The following is a 25,274-nucleotide window of genomic DNA, read 5'->3' on the forward strand; positions in this document are numbered from 1 at the left end:
GACTGGCGTTAACCTTGCTTTGTTCTTCCTGGAATTTAACCAAGTTAGCGATGACAGATTTATCATTAGAACTATATGCCATACCTGAGTTAGGGTCGGACTGGGGGGGTCTGTATTGTTGAGGCCGATGGTACTGTTGTGGGGGATTTGGCTGGAGGACATTGTTTTGTTGTTTATAACTCAGGTTCGGGTGATCATGCAATCCGGGATTGTACGTGTTTGAGTATGGATCATACCTCCGCTGAGACTGTCCTTGATACCCGAGAGCAGCATTAATCTGTTCCGGAGTGTCCTTTTGCAACGTGGGGCACTCGTCTGTAGCATGTCCGGCCATTGCGCAGATCCCGCATGCCTTTACCTGTACGGTTGTTCCTAAAACCAAATTTTGAACAAGAGAGGTCAGAGAATTAAGTTTTTCTTCAATGGCTGAAGTACTTACCTCATATGCTTTCCTCGAGCTTTCTTGTTGTTTTCCAAACTGTTGTGATGTCGCTGCCATGCTCCGGATCAGTTCTTTAGCTGCTGCTGGAGTTTTATCTATGAGGTTTCCCCCACTAGCAGCGTCTACCATTCTTCTTTCCATGCTCAGCATTCCCTCATAAAAATATTGAATGAGAGAATGTTCAGTTATATCGTGTTGGGGGCAGCTTGCGCAAAGCCTCTTAAATCTCTCCCAATAATCATGGAGTGTCTCTATATCCTTTTGTTTGATGCCACTGATTTCTCTACGGATCATCGCTACCCGTGAAGCTGGGAAATATTTTTCCAGAAATGCTTGGGTCATTTCGACCCATGTTGTGATGGATCCTGAAGGTAGATTGAGGAACCAATCTTTGGCAACATCCTGCAAAGAAAAAGGAAAAGCTCTCAATTTAACTTGTTCCTCAGTAATTCCTTGTGGGCTCATACCTGAACAAACAGCGTGGAATTCTTTCAGATGATTGTATGGATTTTCACTTTCCATCCCGTGGAACTTGGGTAAATAGTGAATCAATCCCGATTTAAGTTCGAATGTTGCGTCCAGATTTGGATATGTTACACATAGAGGCTGATGGTCAGCCTGAGGGGCGTGTAGTTGTCTGAGGGTTTCCATTGTTTCAGTTCCAGGTATCTCACTTCCTTCGCCTGAAAATTCCTCTTCTTCTTCGCTGGAACTATGAATTCCAATGGCTCGTGATTTTTGTAGCCTTACTTCTTTACGGATTCTTCTTGCCAATAACTCTATTTCTGATTCGAAAAGGAGTTGTTTAGAAGGTTCAGACCTGGTCATATACGAAATAAAATCAAGTTAGATTAATCCCCGGCAACGGCGCCAAAATTTGATGGGTGTCGAATCCACCAAATAAATAATTATTACGGACCGACTACTGATTTGTAGAAATGGTAAGTAAAGATCGTACCCTAAGGATTAATATTGATTATTTTCGTATTATGACTAAATCTAGTGAATGTAAATTGGGGGGAGGGAAATGATTGTTTGGTAATTATCTTGGGGTGAACTTCGTAAAGTTGAATCGAAATTAAATCGTGTTACTCTTATATGAGAAAATACCGATCAAGGGATATCTGCAGGCATAACAATTATTTCCTGGTGATCATTGAAAGTGTGAAAACATCATAATTAACGTGACCTGGATTGGTTATAGTCATTCCTTATTCATTCCTGACCTAATCCTTCCTTAATTGTAAAGTTAATCCTAGAGCACCTAAAGATAAACTCCTATTCGGCAGACAGTTCTAGCTTAGCGCTTAGAATTTAATTTGTCGAAAGCATTAGGAATTAGAGGGACCCAATCTAAGTTAACCGAATTCTTAGCGATTCCGATTTAAACCAAATTACATATTCATACACTTGATCATAGTTAGGATTTCAGATGATTACGAATCCTATAGCCTAATGTTGTTTCATGAATGAAAAAGCCGAAGCCCGACCGAACTGTAACCTAAACTATCATTGAAGGTCTGATTTCACAGATCAATAAATATGTAAACAGATCATATAAAATTAGATTAATGAAATTAAGAACAACAATCTCACAATTGGAAATAATGCTAGCCTTTGATTAATCCGTTAATCGATAGAGGAAATTAGCTACGCATAGTCATGAATCGACTATGATAGCTTACAAAGGTAAAAATGATGAACGTAAAGTGAAATGAGAAATTGTGGTAAAAGCTTCTAAAACCCTAACAAGGAAAGTAAAATTGTCAATTCAAAAGTATCCTCCAAAAACAATGGTGAGTTTCTTTTATAATGTTAATTCAAAAATCCTCAATCTTCTTAATTCCTTCCTTGATTTCAGGGATTTCCTTCGTTCAAAACATGTTGTTGAGACTGTAGAGATAAGTTAGTTTCTGATTCTGCTGGCTTGGCGATTTGAATAAGTCGACCCTCTTAGTATTGGGCAAGACTAAACCAGTTACGTCCGTAAAGTTGAACTTTGAGTGAAAAAGGTCCAAAACAGCCTTCCAAGCCTTCTTTTCTCCAATATGATCCCTGAAAGCACTTATGCAACAAAACAACTAAAAAGGTCCCAAAATGACACAAATAAAGAGGGAATATTCATAAAAAAAACCTAATAAACTTGCCATTTTGGACACTTATCAACCTTCCAAGGACAAAAGCAGATTGAGTTTCCCCAATTATTTGTGGAAGGACACCTTTTAGTCGGTTAGCCAAGGCCTTTGCTATAATTTTGTAAAGCACATTATAGAGGGAAATTTGGCGGAAATCTTTCAGCATTTTAGGGTTGTCAATCTTGGGAATAAGAACAATTGTGGTATCATTGAGACCCGGTGGAAAATCCCCATCATTTAACCATTTAGCACAGGCCGATCCCAATTCCATACCCATTGTAGACCAGAAAAATTGGAAAAAACCTGTATTCAGCCCATCAGGGCCAAGCGATTTGTTTGGGCTCATTGAAAACAAGGCATTCCTAAACTCCTCAATATCAAAAGGTGTCGTGCACATATCTTTTGTCGGCGTATCGATCACTGCTTCAATAACATTAACTGTCTCAGACCTAGATGTCCCAACGCCAGAGAAAATGGATTGGAAATACTGTTTTGCAAGATCCAACATCTCATTCTGATCCTCAACAACCACTCCCGATTCATCACTAAGGGATGTAATAGAATTCTGTTGTCTCATTGCTTTCACACTTGCATGAAAAAATTGAGTATTTTTGTCCCCCTCTGTCAACCAGAAAACCTTAGTCCTCTGTTTCCAGAATCTATCCTCAACTTCCAAGACATCATTAAGCTTCCTCTTGGCCAAATAGAATTGAGCAATTGAAGCCCCATCATTTTTCCCATGCAATAACTCCATTTGATTCCTCCATCTCCGGATCTGGCTCTTAAACCGCACATTGAAACTCTTCCCCCAATCAGCCATCTTCCTCACATACTCCTGCATCTTCTCAGGTACAGGCTTACTTCCCTGGCCCCACCAAATTTCTAATCACCAGTTCATTAAACTCCTGCTCCTTTAACCAGCTATCCTCAACATAGAATCTTTTGGCCCCTCGTTGGGTATTCTCCTGCACCAATCTAAGTAATAGAGGAAGGTGATCAGAATAGCCCGATATGCAGGATTTGAAATGATAGCTATCAAAACGGCTGAGCCACTCGGCCGAGGTGAAGCTCCTGTCTAATTTTTCTCTCACCCATGCCTCTGAGCCCCTGCCCCTCTCCCATGTGAACTTACTACCTTTCAGCTCCAGTTTTGACAGACCACAGTCCTTAATTGCTCTACTGAAATCCTGCATCAAATAGTTAGGGAAAATGGCTCCCCCAAGCTTTTCATCTGCACTCAGAATACAGTTAAAGTCTCCCACCACCACCCAAGGAAGCTGAGACTCCCCAGCAAGTCTCCTCAACAACTCCCATGATTCCTCATGTCTATTCCGATCTGCTAACCCATAAAATCCCACCAACCTCCAATCCCCACCCAACTCATCAGTAATTATCACATCGATGTGATGTTCAAAGTAGCTTTTGACAACCACCTGAATATTTGCTTTCCATAACAATGCTAATCCCCCACTCCCCCCTCTTCTATTAATAGAAAATACCCCTTCAAACTTTAATTGTTGTTTAATAGTCACAATACGATGATCCTCTACAAGTGTTTCCATTAAAAATAAAATATCTGATCTTTGGGAAGATACTAACTCCTTCAATGAACGAACTGCTCGGTGGTTTTCCAGGCCGCGACAGTTCCAACTTATACAACTCATTCCCCCCGGTGGCCCTCTGCACTAGGGCTCGCCGAATAGTTTACATTAGGAAACTCTCCATCCTTATATGGAACAGAAGCTCCTACTACTTGCACATCTGCCTGATCCCCCTCCCTCTTCTTCCCATCCTTTCTCCTCTTCCTCACTTCTATTAACTCCAGGTCCAGAAAAAGGACATATACCCACCTCCCTCACCCTTGTCACCATCTTAGACGATTCCCCTCTTCCTCCCCTATCTGTCCCTATATTAGTTATGTCCCGCACGACTCCCATTCTCCATCTTCCCGAACTTTTAGTTAATTTTATTTGACACTAAAATTTGATATGAGTTATTTTATTTAACAATATATTTTAATTTGAATTCTTTTATTATTTTTATGTTTTAAAAATAAAAAAATTAACCGAGCAAATAATTAATTAACCGATTAATGAACCAAATTAATTTTAATGGACTTGGTTAACCAACGAACATTGTGCACCCCTAATTGAACGGAACAAACGAAGAATGAGAGTACAGATCGGCTCATTTTAGCGAACCTGTGCAAGCCAAACTTTTTCCCAGTGATATGCGAAGGAGCTGTAGCAGATGGTTGGATTTCTCTGATTGATAAACTCAAATTCACTTAGCGATGAAGCTACTTTGAAGTTGATTTGATGTATCCTCTCCAGAAAAGGAGAAAAATGCCTAAATTCTGTTGCGATTTCCGATGTCTTCTAATTCCTGCGGCAATTGCATTCTTCTACTTACAGGTTCGCCACTGCCTTGTCTCTCTGGTGAATTCAAGTGAAAGTTATCATGAGTTTCACTGGAAATTGTACTATATGTGCTAACTGTTAAGTGATTATTTTTATTCTCTGTAGATGCGGCTTTTTTCTACTCAGTCAGAGTATGCCGATCGTCTTGCTGTTGCTGTAGGTGTATCCAGCTTTTCTCTTTCTTTTATATTTTTTTTCTTCTATCGCTTGAATGCGATTGTTATCTTGCTTCGTTTTAGCTGAAATGCCAATATCTTAGTTCACTTTAACTGTTTAATATTGTTATGGAAATTAAAATGAGGTAGGGAGCGTTTAAATATGCGTTACTGTAGTTGTTGATGTACAGATGATGAGAAATTTGCATTTTTCTTGTGCTGGTTTAATTTTTTAACTTCATTTCTCACTGAAAATAATGAAATCGACAAAGTATTCAAACAGCTAGGAGTTATGAGGACCTCCTGTATCTAGTTCGACTGAACTTGTACAAAATGTAACTAGCCTATACTTTGATTTTACAGCTGTCTCTTCCCTCATGGGCTCATATTTTTTCTCTTCCACGGATCTTTTAGCTGATATTTTTAACAGTACTTCACACTCTCATGGAGGATATGGGCTGATAAAGTTTCTGGTATCACTTTATGTTTTTTTAACAGGTTGAATCAGAGAGCCATTGTACAAACCAAATGCGATTGCTCATTGATCAAATAAGCACACAGCAGGGACGGATTGTGGCTCTTGAAGGTTTTGCAGTGACTTTTCTTTCCTTTTTCATTTAAATGATGCATAAGGAATTAGTTATGAACCTTCTGCATCTAAAACCTAGATTTCTTGATTATGCTCAGAGCATTTCTGTATATTAACATGTTGCTTATGAGCAAATATTACTTTAATGCAAATCTTTAAATCTTATGATGCTAAATTCTTTGCATGTGCAAAGGCTAATTGTAAAGTGTTACCTTTGAGATTTTTTTGTGTTTTTCTTTTACATTGTGACTTGAAAAATAGCCTTTTCTTATCTTAGTTCTATTACTTAGTCCTTTCTACCATTATTTCAGAAGAAAGGAAGCGCCAAACCGATGAATGTGCACAACTAAAGGCTCTTATTGAAGATATTGACAGTAAGTTTTGTTGTTTACTGCTTTTATATAATTGGTTTCTTTGGTTAACTTACAGCAGCATTTAAGGATGTTTATGTTCTAGAAAATATTGTATAATCAATCAAAGAAACTGTTGTTTCGAAGTCCAAGTAATCATCACAAATATTGGCACTTCTAATTGAGTTCATAAATTCATGTGGAGTACGATGTGTGAATAATCTTTGTTAGACATGATTCATTGTCTCAACTTCACATTTCCTTTTTCTTTTTAGCCTTGCCTGTTGATACATTGAAAAATGTGTAGTTTTCTTCTAAGAATGTAGAGTTCTAGGCTAGACTTTGTTCAGATTGAAAATGGATCTGATGTTGGTGTATCATTCAATTTTCTTGTTTGCATATGCATTAAATTGTCTAAATGGGGTTCAGCTCAGATGTATTATTGATTTATTCTCATGTACGCAGAAATTTAAATGTTTGAAGGCGTGGGAATTTATTTGAGTTCATATAACAACTTTTGTTCCATCAATGTACTCTGCTCTAAATATTTGAAGTCATACTTTAGCAATCCTAGCTTTCGTCTTTGGAGCAAGACAATCATAAAATATGTACAGTTTCATCAGAATTACTCAAATTCATATGCACTACGCAGTCAAATTATTAACGGTGTCATAAGAAGAAAGCAAAGGAACTGAATTCTTACTGCTAATTGTATGGTAGAGTGGGAGCAATTGTTGTTGCAGGGTCACCTAGACTCAATATTGTGTTCCTCCTTCTACTTATGATTTTTTTATCTGCTTATTTTTTGTCATTTACTGTCACTGTGATTATATTTCTTCAAAAAGTACTTTCTTTGGATGACTATTGCTATTGTATATGCCAAAGGGACTTAGCATTTTCTTGTTTGCTTTCAGGAAAAGGCCTTAAAAAAGTGGTTGACAAGGTATATGTTTAACAAGGTTTGGAGCTTATTCATCATATTTCTCTTTTAAGTCCCCATTGGTAATCTGCCTTTTTGCTGGATTATTTAGGTACCAGTTGCAGCAGTTGTTATTATGGCATGCAATCGTGCTGATTATTTGGAAAGGACTATTACTTCTGTCTTGAAGTATGCATTGTGTTGAGCCTCTTGTGTTACTGATCTTGTCATATAGCGCAATTGTATTGATTCAATTGATAGTAATTTTACAGGTACCAGACATCAGTTGCTTCAAAGTTCCCGCTTTTTGTATCCCAGGTACCTATCTTTGTTTGATGTTTTTACTTTTCTTAAGGACTAATGGTTAAACAAATCCAAGCTTATGCTTTGAACTTTCAGCTTTAGCTAGTTTTTTGAAGTTCATCAACTTTGTATGTAATACTTCACTTCAGTGTGAACGTTAGGCAATTGACAAAATAAGATGACAAAATGTCCAAAATTGTGAACATGTTTTCAATATAGCCAATTTTGTTCACATCAATATCAGTTTTGGCGATTTGATTAATATTTAATAACATTTTAATTAATATTTATTTGGTATCGTATCATTTTACTAATAGTTTATGCTCCTTCCTCTTTGAAAGGATAGTTTATTTCCATTTGCAGAAAAATTAATTAAAATAAACTTTACATATGTTTGTCCAAATGTACAATTGAGTAACAGGAGTTCATATAGTTTAGAGAACTAGGGGTGGGTTTGTTATGAAGGATGTGTGGGGGGAGGAGAGGGGTGGGTTGTACAAAACCCAACGCATGCATGTAAAGACAATTCAAGACATTTTTTTTGTGAGGGAGGGAGTGTATTTATATAGTTAAATCGTCAAGTGACAAATAAAAGAGGCTAAATTTGAAAAAGTAAGTATAGCCTTAGATTCTATTTATTGGTTCACTTTCTACCTTTTTTGGTTGAGATGGCTAAAACTGATTTTGAAAATTGTATATACCCCCAATTTTACTTCAATTCTCTGTCCTTTTACTTTTCTGTCTTTTGGCAAAAGTCAGCCAATTTCCTTCATTATCAATTACTCACCTTCGCTGTATTTTGTGCATCATGTTCCTCTCTCCTTTGTGCTTCGCTTTCCTCTCTCCGTTTTCAGCCGTTGAATTATTAGCTCTGGTTTTATGCTCTCTTTGCTTCCTTCTTTTTCACCCCATGATGGTATGCCAGTTATATATTGTTAAACTGGTATGCTCTCCAAGGTTTTGGAATATGTTGGGCATTTAGCCTTTCTATAATGCAATTTGTAATGGAGCTGCTGATGTTTTTGGCATGCTATTTTTATCTATCAATTTTAGATGATCATAGTGGAAAGCGGACAAGTCAAGAGTAACACAATGGCATTGGTAGGAGTCTTTAAGCAGATCTTGTAAAGATCTAATGCAGTATAGATCGAGGAACCAGGCTTCTGATGTTTATATGATTTGAAATTTATTGTAGTTATTTAAAGATAGAAGAAGGTTAAGCATAAGGATTTGATTCAGATCTTATTTGAGCAAAAAGAAATTGGATGCTCCTTATTGCTGTATAAGAACCTCATGCAAGAAAATAAAAGGAAGAGTAACTTATGAAAGCTTACTGGATTTATGGTCTTATATGGTAGTTATGGTAGATATAAAGTTAGTAACGTATAAAGTTTTGCTATTAAGGCAATGAAGAGGCTCCTTACGGAAGAAAATAGGGGGAGGATGATATAATTTAGGCTTCAGCCGGCTTATTTCAAGTTCGTCACTCCTAAGAGTGTGAGGAAGGTATACCTAAGGAGAGAATTGTATCATAGAACTCCAGAGCAACAATTATCATTTTTAGACTGATTAACTTGGTCCTGTAAGATGGACTCCAACAAATTCTGATCCTAGATTTTGGTTTGCTGAAATGAGGATATATCTACCATTACCTATAGTTTCTTTCTTTTTATTTTTTTTTTAATTTTTTTGCAGAAGGCAAAAAAGTACTAAACACCATTAGTTAGTGTACGTTAATGCAACAACAGGATACTTTTAGTATTTTATCACAAAAAGTAATGCCAATTCTCATTATGTAAAAGATTAAAAACACAAGATTCTTATATTCATAAGATTTTATATGTTCCACATTAGTATACTGACCATGTTAGTGACGATGTATTGCCTTTGTTAACAGCAGAAACTATGGTGTACTTATTTTTAAAAAAAAAGAAAATCACATTACTCCACAAGAGCACATTCTTTCATGACGTGTTATAGACTAATAACTGATATTGCTACTAGATTGAGATTCCTAAACTAGAAAATCTCGAAAAAAATATTAAATATGACAGGAGACAAGTGAATTTTAAGGTAAAGGTTTTTAAATGACATTAATTTTCTAATAAAACTAAACCTTGAAAATTCCTAAGCAAAACATTGAGGAGATAATTCTGAATTTGATTTGGAATTAATTCAAATTAATTTTTCAATGCACTTTCAAGGGTGCATTTTTCTCCTTTGGATGGAGAAAACTCCAAATTGAATCTAACGAGGATGAAGATTAAAAACTGTGAGTTGAAGGGTGTAGCTTCATGGGTTATGGCTACAAAAGTGAAATTATGATTCTTCTCATTTTAGATCAAGTTATTCAGACATAAAGTCGATTACAACTTGCAAATGTTGAAGCACTCTTGGGTTCACAGTTTACCGTGAAAAAGAATGTCACCTAGGTTCGCTATGTCCATTTTGTTCTCTAAGGTGTTTCTATTTTTCTCTCTTAGAATAGGTTCAAAATTTTCTGTCTGTTCTTGTCATCCTAGATTTCAATATCAAACACATGCTTTATGTTGCAGCAAGCAGTTAAAAGCTTTATTTTTCAAACTGCTCATGTAATTCATGACATGTTACCTTCTACAAATCATCTCGAGAATCACTTTACCAATATTATGATAAATATGAACTCTATAAATATAACTGGTTTCAAGACAAGTTTGGAGCAGTTAAAGAAATACTCATAACTCTGTTTAACCAAGCACTTGAGTTTTATAATGAATATGATAGTTATCTAAACTATGAACCCTTGATTTGGCGTTTCTTATTACATTATGAATTTACATAATAACCATTTGGTTTACATTCACGTTCTGTTTTTCTGTTTCCTTTATTTTTTCTGATTTTAGGATGGACCCAACCCAGATGTTCGAAGCAAGGCTATGAGTTATGATCAATTATTTTACATGCAGGTAAACTGTGCTTCATAAATTTATGCATACTAAATTTAGTGTTTATTCCTACTATGTTGCCTATCAATGTAGGCTTGATTACAATGAGCATGCTAGAAGCTTGGTTCATATCATATTTATTCTATCTCTTGATATTATGAAGTCAGTTACAAGAGAATGCAGAGATATAGCTGTTGTCTTACCAGCTTGGTGCATTATTGGTTTTGCCTAAATATCAAAGATACTCTATGAGACTGCTTCTTCCATTATTATTCTTGCATGCAAATAATATGTTCTTATTTCTTGATGTTTTTCAATCATATTGAACATAGTTTTCACCGTATGTGCATATGATGACATCACATAAAGAAGAGGATATTACTTGGTCTTTATTTTTCTCCAGAATGTAGTTTGCTATATCAATTTTAAGTGTTAATGATGTGAATAGACTAACATCCCACTGTCTCGAGTTTCAAACTTAGTACAACTAAAACAAAATATTATATAAATGGGCTAGAAGTTCTATAGGATACATGCTTCCAATAGAAAGAAGACAAAGAATGGCCTAGCCTAGCCCATTAGTAGGAATGTTCTGGAAGGTTGAATTGTATAGGACATGGGTATTTATGGTATAATTCATTAGTATATAAGTTAGGGCTATAAAAGGGAAAGGGGAGATTGTCTGGGGTTGTTGTTTGGCTCCTTAGCAGTGGCTCTACTTAGTAGTGGGGACAGGGCATTCATTCTATCCATTTTATAATTTGTTCATCTTTGTCTTCCTTCTATATATCAATATATCACTATTTCTCTATTATATTGTCATCTTTGAGTTTGAGCTTCTAACAAGGGTAGTGAAGAAAATCCTACTTGTGGGATAAAAGCAGCAAAGGCTGAAATTGCGAAATGCATTTGGTTCTAATATAAAACAACAACAACAAAGCTTTAGTCCCGAAATGATTCGGAGTCGGCTAACATGAACCATCATATGAAACTGTGAAATCAAGTCGTGTCAGCGATATAAATTCTCTCCCTCCACTCCGTCTTATCCATTATCATATTTTCCTCAATCCCCAATAAACTCGTATCACTCTCAATCACCCTCTTCCAAGTTTGCTTTGACCTTCTCCTATCCCTCACCATTGCATCCTTTTGCCACTCTTCAATCCTTCTAACCGGCGCATCAAGCGCTCTTCGTCTTACATGGCCAAACCACCTTAGTCGATTTTCCCTCATTTTATTCTCAATAGATGTAACCCCTACTTTCGTCCTAATTATTTCATTCCTCACACGGTCCTTTGTCGTATGGCCACACATCCATCGCAACATAGGCATCTCCGCCACCGACATTTTATGAATGTGATAGTGTTTAACTGCCCAACATTCCGTACCATATAACAATGCAGGTCTAATTGCTGTGCGGTAGAATTTTCCCTTCAATCTATTAGGCATGCCGGGATCGCAAAGGAAACCCGTAGCACTCTTCCACTTCAACCAACCAGATTTAATCTTATGAGCAACACCTCCATCCAATTCTCAATCTGTTTGAATGATAAACCCTAAATAACGGAAGCAATCCAAGCCCTGGACAACCCTCCCATTCAGGGTGATTGTCCCTGCTTCCCTACTTCTGTCACCGCTAAACTTACACTCCAAATATTCCGTCTTACTTCTGCATTTGGTTCTAATATAATTCTAAAATTTCTACTAAGTTGAAGGAGAAACACATTTTGATTGCCATGTCGTTGGTTGTGTATTTCAGCAAAGTTAGGCAGTAGAGAAGAAATATCTCCCAAAATACAAGCAGGGCGATCATGATGACAAAAATATAACGGAGTTCAAACATTTGGATATGAAACTACTTAGACACAGAAAATAGTGACACAAATGTCAAATCCTTGCTAGGTTGGGAAGGAATTATGTGCTGTTGACAAATAATGCTTGATTATGATGTGTGTTTGTCAATGTTATGGAGAATTAGTAGCATCTTATACTTATGCATTAGATAATCATACCAACAGAGACGTATGGAACAAAAAATATTTGATAATAAGTGAACAGAGAATCAGAAGGTCAAAGTGGCATCAATTGAAGATGAATTGAGAGAAAAAGATTAGTAAGATGCCTTTTTTCCATTGCTTTGGCTCCAAGTTATACTCAAATTTGTTGGTTACCTTTATGTGAGAATAGAAAATAAGCATACAACTTTTGTCATGGATTTGTTATTTTTACAACTGTTAGAGACCATGTAATACATGGAATACCATGTACATTAAAATATTTTACTTGAGAGCAATACATATATATATATATATATATATATATATATAAGGTTCTCTTTCAATCAAGGAGACATTATAGGCCTACAACAGCCTATAGCAGTCCTATAGCAGCTTAAGCATGCTTTAGTTGACTTAGGCATGTTTACATTTATTACATTGAATTATTATGTAACACTCCCTCAAGCTAAAGCATGGATTTTAATCATGCTCAGCTTGCTACTGATACAGATAACATAATCTTAAAGGCAATACATTCAAGATGCTTTAGAATATAAAAATATAATCCGGTAAACGCAGCCTAGAAGAACAAATCGGACATGAGAGACGACAACGGAACATCAAGCTTTGTCAAAAATAGAGAAATAAAACTCAGTTGAAGCAAAACGCAAGAGGCTGCCAGCAACGTCAATGCATAGAAGGAGATTCACGGGAAAACTAACCGGGCAGTCAGGTAAAAAACAGAGAGACGATGACAACAGAAGAAGAATTGAGACTTGGAACTGAAAGTTTATGGTCTAAACTGAGTTTTCATTAATAGAGAAGCTGAGCTTTTCAAGAGGATACAGAAGGTTTTTGTTACAACAGAAGAATAATATCTAATCTAATCCCAATACAAATAATTACATAATAAATAAAAGATATTATCCTAACTAATATTTACTAAATCAGGATCAGTTGTTGACTTATTCTTGCTGACTTGGCTGGTCCCTATCACCCCCACTCAAGTTGATGGTGGTATGACCTTCAACTTGTCTCATAACATTAGGAACTATGCCTTTGGCAAGGGCTTTGTGAAAATGTCAGTTGTTTGATCAATTATTGAAATATATAATACCTTAAGTTCATTGTTGGCGACTTTGTCTCGGATAAAATGAAAGTCAATCTCCAAGTGCTTGGAGCGTTAATGAAAGATCGAATTAGCTGTTAAATAAGTTGTCCCCAAATTATCACATAGTAACACAGGTGTTTGAGAAGAACAGTGTCCGATTTCTCTTAGTAGCATGCGTAACCACAATATTTCTGATGGGAAGCAGACCAGTGCTTTATAGTCCGCCTCCGTCGACTATCTCGAAACAGTACGCTCTTTGCGTGATTCCTATGAAACTAAATTTGGACCGAGAAATACGGCAAATCTGAAAGTCGATTTATGATCATCGTGAAACCCGCCCCAATCGGCATCGGTAAAGCTCGTTAGAGCTGATGAGTGTCCTTTTTGAAAAATCAAACCATGAGTTGGTGTTGACTGAAGGTAGCGCAAGATTCATTTTACTGCCTTCCAATGTTCAGTTGTAGGAACTTCATTGACAGAAAAATTGACACTAGGTCAGGTAATTGTCACATATTGCAGCCCACTCACTATACTTCGATACAAATACGGATCATCAAATGACTCACTACTATCAATAGTTTACTTTATGGAGGAACATGTCGGAGTCGATATTGCTTTTGCACCAAGCATTTGGGCTCTTGAAAGAAGATCGCGATTGTATTTCTGTTGATTAAGATGAAGAGTAGTGATGTCCCAAATTGCTTCAAGATCGAGAAAGTAACTGAGTTTGCCAAGGTTGCGGATGGCAAATTTGCTTTGAAGTTTGTTGATTAATTTTTGGACAACCCATAATCAATATGTCATCAACGTAAATTAAATAGAACAATTGAGTACCTTTTGTACAAAGATAATATAGAGATGAATTAACTCTTGAACATTGAAAACCAGCTCGGAGAGAGCAATTGTTAAGCATTTGTGCCACATCCTTGGCGTTTATTTGAGTCCGTACAAGCTCTTTTTAAGCTTATATACATGTGGGAAATTGAGACTGAATGAACCCAGAAGGTTGTTCCATAAAAATATTCTCGTCAAATGATCCATGTAAAGAAGTATTCGATACTTCTAGTTGACATATGTTCCAACTATAAGATATTGCAATGGAAAATAAGACACGAATGGTAGTGGGTTTGATTACGAGACTAAAGGTTTGTTTGAATTTGAGTCCCGGTCGTTGATGAAATCCCTCGGCAACAAGGCGTGCCTTGTATCGATCTTCCGAACCATCAGCTTTCAATTTCACATAGAAGACCTATCTCCAACCAATGACATTTGTTGTATCATAGCACAAGCTCCCATGTACCATTTATCAATTAAGGTGTTCTATTCTGCACTCATCGCCTCTCTCTCCATTCTTGTTTCCGCATAGCCTTGCTATAACAAGTTGGTGTGTCAATTGTAACTAATGCATTGTGAGATTTTGGCCGAAGGTTCCCCATATGTGATCTAGTAACCATTTTTTGAGTTTTCTTGGCCGTGGTGAATGGAGGGGGCTACTAAGGTTGTGTTTGTGGGCCGGTGGGTGTTTGTAAATTTGGGACTTAATGTGGCGGGTTAGTAGAGGTAGCGGGGTTGGTATTTGTGAGGGCTGCTGTTTCGGGAATTGTGGGCTGATCGGATGGTTCGTAGCTGGCAACACAACGTTGCAAAAAAATCAGTACATGAAACAAATGGCACGAGGGCAGCTGGCAATTCGGGTACATCAGTAGCAGTGCTTTGGATAGATCATGTTGCTAGAATTGTAGTAAGTGGCTCGGTTACTTAAGGAAATAGGATTGGTACTGATTTGCTATGGACACAAAGCAAGCTTCACGATCTAACTCTTGATAAGGAAACACATGTTCATTAAACACAACATGACGTGAGACGAAAATCTTATTCATAATTAAATCCAAACACTTATAGCCTTTAGGAACTTTGCTATATCCAAGAAAAACGCACTTTGGAGAGCAAGGCTACAATGTATGTGTATTATAAGGACGTAACCAAGGATAACACAAGCAACCAAATGGTCGAAAAAATGGCATAATCATGTGTTGAGTCAAACAATTTTTCATATGGTGTGCAAAATTTGATACTGGAAGTTAAAGGACGATTAATAACATAAACAGCAGATTCAAATGCATATGTCCTAAAGAAGTTAGGGATTTTTGCATAATATAAAAGTGAGACCTGTTTCAACAATATGTCGGTGTTTACGTTCCGCACAACCATTTTGTTCGGGTGTATATGGACAAGAGACACGATGATTAATGCCATTTATTGATAACCTTAAAGAGCTTGAAGCTCTCCGCCCCAATCAGACTGAAAGGTTTTGATGGGACGTTGAAAATGTTTTTCAACAAGTGTTAGAAATTTAACAAATACACTCATAACTTCTAATTTGTATTTACAAAGAACACCCACGAGAATTTACTAATATGATCATAGAAAATCACATAGTATCGCTAACAGGTGTAGGATGTGATTTGTTAACACAACAAGGATCCCATAATTCATTGTTTTTATTATCACTAAACGAAATTTTATTCAATGACAATGCTTTCTTAACAACTTGCAAATTAGCAATCTCCTAATCTAGCATGCCACAATGAAAGAGACACATGATGAGCTTGGATATTATGAGGCAATGACTTTGGAATGGATAATGTGTATAGGCCGCCCTTATTCGATCTCCCGGTGTGTTTCCCTCTTTGTTGCCAAATCCTTCAAAACAAAATGATTAGCGAAGAACCCAATATAAATAGGATTTGAACGAGTTAAAAATGAAACAAATAATATATTATTGATTGTGTTAGGGACATGTAAAATATCACGAAATTGAATTGTTGTATCAGAAATAGTGAATTTAGAATGACCAACATGAGAGATGGGAATTGTGTTTCCATTACCTACTGTAACATTTTCGGGTCCGTCATATTCAGAATGAATCAGATAAATTTCCTAGATCAGCGGTGAAATGATGAGTCGCTCCGGAGTCCATCAACCAATCAGTCAGGCTCGGGAGAGAGGTGGTGGCCATGTTGGAGGCAGGTCAGTAGTTGTTTATGAAATTGCGATTTAGCTTCGGCAAGGAGCATTGCTTCGCTATATGGCCGTCTCCTTTATAGTTATGGCATGTCAATCTACCGACATCAATGGGAGAAGTGGTTGTAAAATTTTGACGATTGGAATTTTAGCCATAGAAATTACCACGACCTCGATTATTAGAGAATCGGTCGCGCCCTCCATTGTTGCGTGAAGCAAAATTGACTGATGGTGTAAATGATGTGCGTGGAGTATCATGAGCAAGTTGCCGCTCTTCACTAAGCAAAAGACCTGTAACATCATCAAAAGTAATTGACTCCATCTAAGCCTCTAGAGCACGCACAAAGAGTCGTTGGGCAATACCAAGACCATCTATGCTTCAACAAGATCATCTTTTGAAATGGGGCTTTGAAGTGTAGTGAGTTGATCACTGATGTGCTTTGCGGTTTGGAAACAGGAGATGACAAAATCATTATAACGCTTTAAATTGAGGCAAAACATCCTTTGGATTTTGTAAGCCGGATTAGCAGCTTCGGCGGGTAGAGGGAATTGCGGTTGTGTCGATGTGATGTGCTAACCCTTGATCTCTTAAAATCGTCATTATCTGAGTTTTCCATAGCAGATAGTTTGTAGAGGTGAGTTTTTTGAAGACCTGAGAAGTGAGAATATTGTGAGAGATGGGGTGGCGGAGATGGTTCCATTTGACATGGTTTTGCCGAAAAGAAATTGGGAAGGTGATTTTCGGATTTGCAGGGTTAGACCTCAGATAGCTCTGATACCATGAAAGTTTAAGGTAGTTTTCATTAATGGAGAAGATGAGCTTTTAAGGAAATACTGAATAATATCTCTAATTCAAATACAAATAATTAATAAATAAAAGATATTATCCTAACTAATATGTACTAAACCAGAACCAGTTGTTGACTTGGCCGGCCCCTATGAGGAACCCCAGGTCCAAATCGTCTGCTCAAAATTCTGCTCACAAGAAAAAGAATTCAAAACAAGGCTTTGATACCGTGTTATAGACCATGTAATGCACTAGGAATGCATGAGATACCATTTAGATTAAGAGACTACATTGATATATTTTACTTAAGAGCAATGCACATATATATACAAGCTTGCTGAAGAAGCGGAAGAAGAACTGAGGCTTGGAACCTCAGCTCCAAATAGTCTTCTCACAAGGGAGACAGTAATGGTGAAGAAACAGCCCAAGAGTACAAACCCAGAAATTCTGCTCACAAAGCAGAAACCCAAAACAGAAGCCAAAACAAGGCTCTGATACTGTGTTATAGACCATGTAATACACTAGGAATACATGAAATACCATGTAGATTAAGAGACTACATTGATATATTTTACTTAAGAGCAATACGCATATATATACAAGCCCACAGAAGCTTACAACAGTCAAGGAGACATTGTGGCCTACAGAAGCCTACAACAGTCCTATAGCAGCCTAAGCATGCTTTAGTTGACTTGGGTATGCTTACATTTATTATATTGAATTATTATGTAACAACATACCCCAAATGTGCAAAAATGTAGCACATGCATTTTCACATGTAACGAGAAATCTGCAGCCTATATGAAGGTGCCACATATGCGGAAATCAATACTATATAGAAGAGAACTTTGCTATTATTTTTTATTGATACATTAGAGTAAGTGATTGCTTCAATATAGTAAAATATTTATTAAGAAAGAACATGTTTGAGCTTCCTGTTAAGGTATTTGGAAAGAGAACTATGTGGAATTGGCTTTCATCCAAGAGATGTTAAGACTTGGGGAATGGGGAGTGGAAGTGGGACAGGAACGGTTATAGATGCATAAAGTCTATAGTTGTATTCATACGATTGGTAGAATAATAATGATTCTTAGAACACTAGGAATAGATCAGAACTTTAAATCTTAGGGACTTGATAATAGTTTTGAAGTCTATAATAAGAATCTGTTTTCCGATTGCAGCATTTGGATTCTGAACCAGTGCGTACAGAGAGGCCTGGAGAGTTTATTGCATACTATAAGATTGCAAGTAAGCAATGCTTTCTTCAAGCTTATATGCTCTTAAAAACTTCATTTATTTCAATGCTTGTGTTTTTCCAGGGCATTACAAATGGGCGTTGGATCAATTGTTCTACAAGCACAAGCTTAGCCGAGTTATCATACTTGAAGGTAAATTATCCATTGAAGCTATATCCATTCTACTCCATGTATTCACCAACTTAAGGAAGACAGTTTATGCTATTCTCAAACAGATGACATGGAAATTGCTCCTGATTTTTTCGATTACTTCGAGGCTGCATCAATGCTCATGGACAAGGATAAGTACGTCCTCTTCATGAAGTGATCCTTGACATAAACTGCAATTCTGATAAAAATTGAATATTTTGATTTTGTTGGTTTCTTCTTAATCGGTATATAACATTGTAGGTCCATTATGGCTGTTTCCTCATGGAATGACAATGGGCAAAAGCAATTTGTGTATGATCCCCGTAAGTTCTTTCCTTTTTGTTCTTCATACATATATCATGTGTTCCAGTAGCTGGAAATGATTCCTTTCAACGCTCTGGTTGCATTCTATGTCTATATTTTCCCACACATAATTGGGCGATCGTCTTTTGTGTGGAAATTGCTTATGTTGTTGCAGTGAAGACTAAAGATGATAGTTATTGTAGAATTATCTTCTTTTTTCTATTCACTTGGTCATTTTTGCATTGGTACGTGAGTTAATACGGATTTAGCAACTTGGTTGCTGGTGCCTGTGTTGAAATAACTCCAGTATTGTTTTTGTTTATGGCTGCAATGAAATAGCTTCAGATGCCTGTATGGCTGCATACACATACGGATGAATAAAAAGCTGTTGGGCCAGTTTTTTCAATTTTAATTTTTATGGGGTACTCAATAATTTCCATATTTACGGAAATAGGCTGGCTGGATTTCTTCAGGATATTATGGGTCCTTGTTCTCTAATTTTTTTTCTGTAGTCCATGTTGATCTAGGAAAACATTGGTGTTCTTAAATTTCTATTGACGTCCAATGTTATTTTGTTTGGCTTTACCTAGTTTATTTTTCTTAAATTTTCCAAAATAATTCGATATCTTTAAGTTCTTAATCTTGAAGTTGTTCTACATTTTAGATGTTAATTAAAGACAAGCTTGAGGTCAATTTATGATAGATTCTCCAGTCATTGTAAGTCCAAAGTAATCAATTTTCCTAGATTGGTGAAAAATATATGATTTTGAGATGCTTTTTAATATGAAAATAATAAAATTCAAGGACTAGAGTCCAATTAACATCTCAAAATTCAGGAACTAAGTTGCAGTGAACCTAAAATCTTTGGGATTTAGGTAGATTGAAAGATGAGTTTATAATTTGAAAAGTAAAGGATAGAAAAGTTGATAAAATTCAAGAACCTGAATAAATAATTCTATAGCAATCAGCGAAAAAGTGTATGTTATTTTTAAACCTCAAGGTAAGCTTGGTTCTCGCATATATATATATGTGTGTGTATATATATATATATTGAGAAAAACAGTAGCTTTGTATTAATAAATAGAAGGGTGTAAATCGTTACAAACTATAGACCAAATTGAAGAAGGACAATCTTCAATAAGACCCATTGTTGTATTAATATCAGCTGCCCACTTTGCTGGGGAATGTGCTGCCTTATTACCCTCTCTGTGCACAAATGAAAAAGCGCAGCTACTAAAGATCGAACTCCAGGCAGAGACATCCTCGTATTGGAACCGCAGCTCGGAGCGTGGGAAGTTGTGGGATTGAAGAGCTGCTGCTACATTTTGGGCATATGTTTCAAAAATTACTGCATTAAAGCAGCAGTCTTGAGCTAGGACGATCCCAGCAAGGATCGCTTGAAGCTCCGCTTCTTCTACTGTCGAACAATCCCAATTGGTACTCCCGCAGAAACCATAACTTCGCCAGCCGAGTTCCTTGCAATTAATTCCGCTCTACTCGCATGGCCATTAGCACTGAATTTGGCGTCGCAATTAATTTTGACAACACCGCTCGGGGGAGGACACCATACTCGTGTAGGGCGCGGATGTAATGTGCTCGGTTCTCGTGGCAGGGGCAGTTTTGTTTGGTTGTCTTCTGCTGTTTTGTCGAGTTCCCTGATATAGGTCGTAGCCTTCCCTAGTAATCTATCCGCTGCTGTCCATTTTTGCTCATGGTAGAACACATTTCTCCGAAACCAAATGAACCACATTATGACTATCATCGTGCGGATCTCGTCGCGCCATAACGCGTCAGAGCAAGTCTGGAGCCATTTGCTTGTGTCGTCAGGCAGGACTTTGTCTGGGCGAATGGAGAGGTTTTCGCATATATTTATCTTTGCATGTTCTTACATTCATATGGACTCCGAGTTGTCTGCTTTTTTTTTTTTTTTCCTTTCCCCCCCGTTGGCTGTGATGGACATGACCGAATGAAGTGCACTCTGATATTTGATTATTTGTGTCGATGTTTGGTACAGCCGATATTCAATCGAACTAATGTCTTGGACTTTACGTATGATTCAGATCCAAATAGGATTCTTGGAATGTATGTGTATTAATCTAATAATAGATCCCTTTTGCTTGTAATTTGATCAGTAAATGTTGAGGGTGGGTTTGAAATTTTGATCGTCTATGTGATTGTTCTGCAGATGCACTTTATCGGTCAGATTTTTTTCCTGGACTTGGATGGATGCTTACTAGATCAACCTGGGATGAACTATCCCCTAAATGGCCTAAAGCATATCCTTTTGGTTTTATTATATTACTATTATTATAGGTTGCACAAGTGGATGTCATTTGATGATCCTTTTCTGTCATTTTCCTTGACAAAAGTTGCACTTACTGGGATGATTGGCTGAGACTAAAAGAGAATCATAAAGGCCGTCAATTTATTCGTCCAGAAGTCTGCAGGACATATAACTTTGGTGAGCATGTACGTCATCTATATCACCATGAGAATATTCTTTATAAGAATTTTATAAATGATATATACAAGCATTGTTTACTTATTGTGTACAAAAATTCAATCCAAAATCATACAACTGACATCATTTCTTTCTGCCATAAAAGAAGTCACATGAAATTTATTTTAATAGACCCCAAGCTGAAGGTCATAACTATGATTGTCTCCAAATGTAGCAACATCATCTCAATATTAGCACTCTGGATTTGTAATTTCAGGGTTCCAGTATGGGGCAGTTTTTCAAACAGTATCTTGAGCCAATTAAAATGAATGATGTCCAGGTACTTTCCAATTTCTTATATAATCCTACCGTTTTTAAGGTTGTGAATATCTTACACAATTGTTTACTTTTTCATCTTTCAAAAGGTCAATTGGAAATCAATGGATTTGAGCTACCTGATGGAGGTAATTTGCTTTTTGTCTGATTTAATATTTAAGAGCATCTATTTTCTTAGTACATATATATGTTGCACAGAAACCTTAATTTTGAATAGTTTCCATGTTTTGGAACGTTTCAGAAACTCATGGAAATGAAACTTTACGTTCCTGGTCATGTTTCTGTAATTTAAGAAAATCTGAAACTCTGTTTCTTAGAATTTCAAAACCCCTATCTTTAAAATACAAAAAAGAAGAAGGAAATAATCAGTTCATCATGTGCCAATCACATTGTATTAAATCCCTAAAATTCCATCTCGTCAAAGCTTTCAAAATGAAACATCCTATTTTTTTCTATTATGCGACTTGCATGTAATTTTTCTTATTTTACATATAAAAAGAATTATAATTACATCTTATAATTTTAAAATTTATAAATGTACCCCTGTGTTGCATTTCCTATACTTCTTACAAATATCATTTCTCGATGTATGTATCCATTTCCATTTCAACATAGGCATAAATAATAAATTGTTTAATGACATGTGCTTTACTCTAATCAGGACAAGTATCCAAAATATTTCAGTGACATTTTAAGACAAGCTAAAGCTATCAGTGGAGATGATGTTGTTCTTAAGGCATATAACATAGAAGGTGATGTGCGTATTCAGTACAAAGATGAATCAGATTTTGAAAGCATTGCACGCCAGTTTGGCATTTTTGAAGAATGGAAGGTATTATGCTCTTTAGTCACATTACTAAATTGGATGATAATAGAGTGGAGAAATATCATTCTTAATATTTTGGTGGTACATATATTTGATTCTTTTGGGACTGAAGATACATTTGGGGTATAAAGAGAAAAAAAAAGGTTTCCTTTTTATTTTTCGTTAAAGTAAAAGGTCGGGTCTTCTAGATTGTTTCTTGCTTGACATATACGTTATTTTGTTTTTCTTGTGAAGTTAACAAACTAAATATAAAAGCTTAGATTGAAATGAAAATAATTTTAAGTATCAAAGAAAACATGAGGAATGAATCAGAGTTTTGACTGAGTTAAAAATTATGCCCTTGCGTCAACTTCTTGCAAATTTATGTATTAATTATCTTGCGAAGACCAAACTGTAAAATTTAAATGTTATTGGAGTTTAATTAATTACTTATTCAAGTTCAATATCATCCCGAAAGAATGGAATTCTTGTAGGAAATCATTTTTATTGAATTGTCCATTATTGAAAATCCTAGTTAACTTATCACACATTGACAATGTGTTTTGAAAGGTAGGAAAATAAAGATTGCAATAATTCAGTTTGAATGTTCAACCCGTTCTAGTGGAAAGTTGAATTCTAATTCGAAAACTCGCCCCTCCTAAAAATATGCACCTAAGAAGTCATTGCATTTATATGTAGATAATGGTAAGCTAAAATATAGCTATATTCATTTTAGGCTTAATACATCATTTGCCCCTTGAATTTTTTCAAAAAGCTTGATTGGCCCCTGAACTTTTAAAGTGTGCCGATAGCCCCATCAACTTGCATAAAATGTTCAGTTAACCCCCTCAACTTGCGTAAAATGTAATCAATACATCTTCCGTATTTAACTTACTTTTTTTTTTTTGCAACCAAGTGATCAATTGATTACATTTTGCGCAAGTTCAGGGGGCTAACTAAACATTTTATGCAAGTGAGAGGGCTATTGGACACTTTGAAAGTTCAGGGGGTCAATCAAGCTTTTTGAACAAGTTCAAGGGGCAAATGATGTATCAAGCCTTCATTTTACTTAATTTAACTATTCCAAAAAATTATATATATATATATATATATATTTCCTTCTATATGAGTGTCAACTAGAAAAGTTAATACTGTATTAAACAATGTATCCAAATGATTTGTACTCCTTAAAAATTTACTTATAATTCATGAGTTCCATTATGAATGAGCTGAACCTGAGTCGTATCACTAGAATGCATGTTCCAAATGTGATGACTATTCCTGTGTTTAAGCAGCTTGTCAACGTGTGTGGTTGTCTGAGTCTGAGCCGAGGCAGTGTTTGATAAAGGCATCAGTATATATGCTTGTCTAAAAAGAGATCTGTTTATGCCCATCTGGCTCTGTGCAATATGCAGCATGTATGATTTTCTGTTTTACTTTTGGTAGGATGGAGTACCAAGGACAGCATATAAGGGAATAGTAGTCTTCCGATATCAAACACAAAGACGTGTATTCCTTGTTGGTTTGGATTCACTAAAACAGCTTGGAATTGAAGGTGCTTGAAGGTAGATGAGTTAGTTTCCTGTAACCATTTTGCATCTTTTATTATTCATAAAAATAAATTAATTTCATACTCAATAATACCACTAGTGAAAATAAATTAGGGATAGCAAAGTTTTATCAATTTCGATGTGCTCCTCTAACTGTCTTAGTTAATAGAGTTTCCGTGATGGATCGACAATCAATGGACCAACTACAGTGAAAACAATTCGTATATGGACATGGAGACGTGAGATACAAGCATGATTTGATCCTGGAGGAACGAGCTATAAAATTTATGTTTTTCTTAGCACTTTAGACCAATTTATTTTTCTCATTTCTGCAGGCTAAGAATGGCCCATGAGTTTTCTAGTGTTTTCAGATGTACTAGTGGTTAATAGAATTATCTCTCACTGTATAGAATTGTTTTTTTTTTTTTTTTTTTTTCTTCCGTCACCACAATGGTTTTGTTTTTATTTGAGAGTTTGATTAATAATTTTGAGGTGAACCTTCATTTTTTTGGTATTAATATTACGGATGTTGCCACTGGCATAGGTAGGTTAGAACCCCTGGAGTTTCCGTGTTCCTGATTTGGAAACATTGTTAGAACCGGAACCATCTTCATTCAATGGAGTTTCTGTGTCTTTGTTTCTAGAATCATTTTTGGAACAGGCGCGTCTTCAATCACCATATCATTCACACGAGTCATTGTTTCAAACTGGAAAATATATTTAGTTAGTATTTCCAACAAACAATAACTAGTATAAAATAATATATAAAAATTTAGTGTATATAATTTTGTCCACAACTTGGAAATTTAATTTTCAAATAATATGATCACAAATTTCGAATATGTAAGTCTGAGATTAATCCAATCATTCAAGGTGTAGAAAATGATTAGTCCGAACGATATAAACAAAGATACGCCAATATTGTTATATAAATGTGATTAGAGAATATATATTTATATAAATGAAAGTGACTGAAATTGAAGTGAAATAAACTGAAATTATATGAAACTGAATAAAAATTAAGTGAAACCAAAACATTCACCAAATCGAACAATGGATCAAAAAGGTTGAATTCAAGGTCTGAATTGAAAACTATGGAGGTGCCGGTAATGTGTTTTAGCTAAAATTCAAAATTTTAGTTATTTAGTAAACTTTTACTAACATTATCTCATGAACCAAACCTTTATAGGGCCGTCTATTCATATTTATAACCATCTAATTTTATTAAAGCGACAATAATATTATCTTTTTGTAGATTGCTATAGAGTTTGATGTAGTGCATCAAATGTTGCACCTTTT

The 25,274-nt window shown here is 36.0% G+C and overlaps 1 protein-coding gene across 1 annotated transcript; it reads left to right on the forward strand.

Annotated features, from left to right (window-relative positions):
- The first annotated feature begins 4,714 nt into the window (after positions 1-4,714).
- Positions 4,715-24,478, forward strand: LOC136223202 (alpha-1,3-mannosyl-glycoprotein 2-beta-N-acetylglucosaminyltransferase). Its single transcript, XM_066011082.1, has 19 exons — positions 4,715-4,991; positions 5,103-5,153; positions 5,651-5,738; positions 6,053-6,115; positions 7,006-7,034; positions 7,123-7,199; positions 7,283-7,328; positions 10,196-10,258; positions 18,338-18,404; positions 18,476-18,544; positions 18,628-18,697; positions 18,803-18,864; positions 21,030-21,119; positions 21,219-21,313; positions 21,562-21,624; positions 21,710-21,748; positions 22,282-22,452; positions 23,872-23,990; positions 24,145-24,478. The coding sequence occupies exons 1-18, from the start codon at positions 4,896-4,898 to the stop codon at positions 23,986-23,988; spliced, it is 1,356 nt and encodes a 451-aa protein (XP_065867154.1). The 5' UTR covers positions 4,715-4,895; the 3' UTR covers positions 23,989-23,990; positions 24,145-24,478.
- Positions 24,479-25,274: the final 796 nt, after the last annotated feature.

The sequence above is a fragment of the Euphorbia lathyris genome, chromosome 3 (genome assembly GCF_963576675.1).
Source record: "Euphorbia lathyris chromosome 3, ddEupLath1.1, whole genome shotgun sequence".
Lineage (NCBI taxonomy): Eukaryota > Viridiplantae > Streptophyta > Magnoliopsida > Malpighiales > Euphorbiaceae > Euphorbia > Euphorbia lathyris.

Coding starts and splice junctions, on each gene's coding strand:
- LOC136223202 (XM_066011082.1), top strand. CDS start 4,896: ATGTATCCTCTCCAGAAAAGGAGAAAAATGCCTAAATTCTGTTGCGAT. Junction 5,739..6,052: donor ACGGATTGTGGCTCTTGAAG/GTTTTGCAGTGA, acceptor CCATTATTTCAG/AAGAAAGGAAGCGCCAAACC. Junction 18,405..18,475: donor TGCATACTATAAGATTGCAA/GTAAGCAATGCT, acceptor GTGTTTTTCCAG/GGCATTACAAATGGGCGTTG.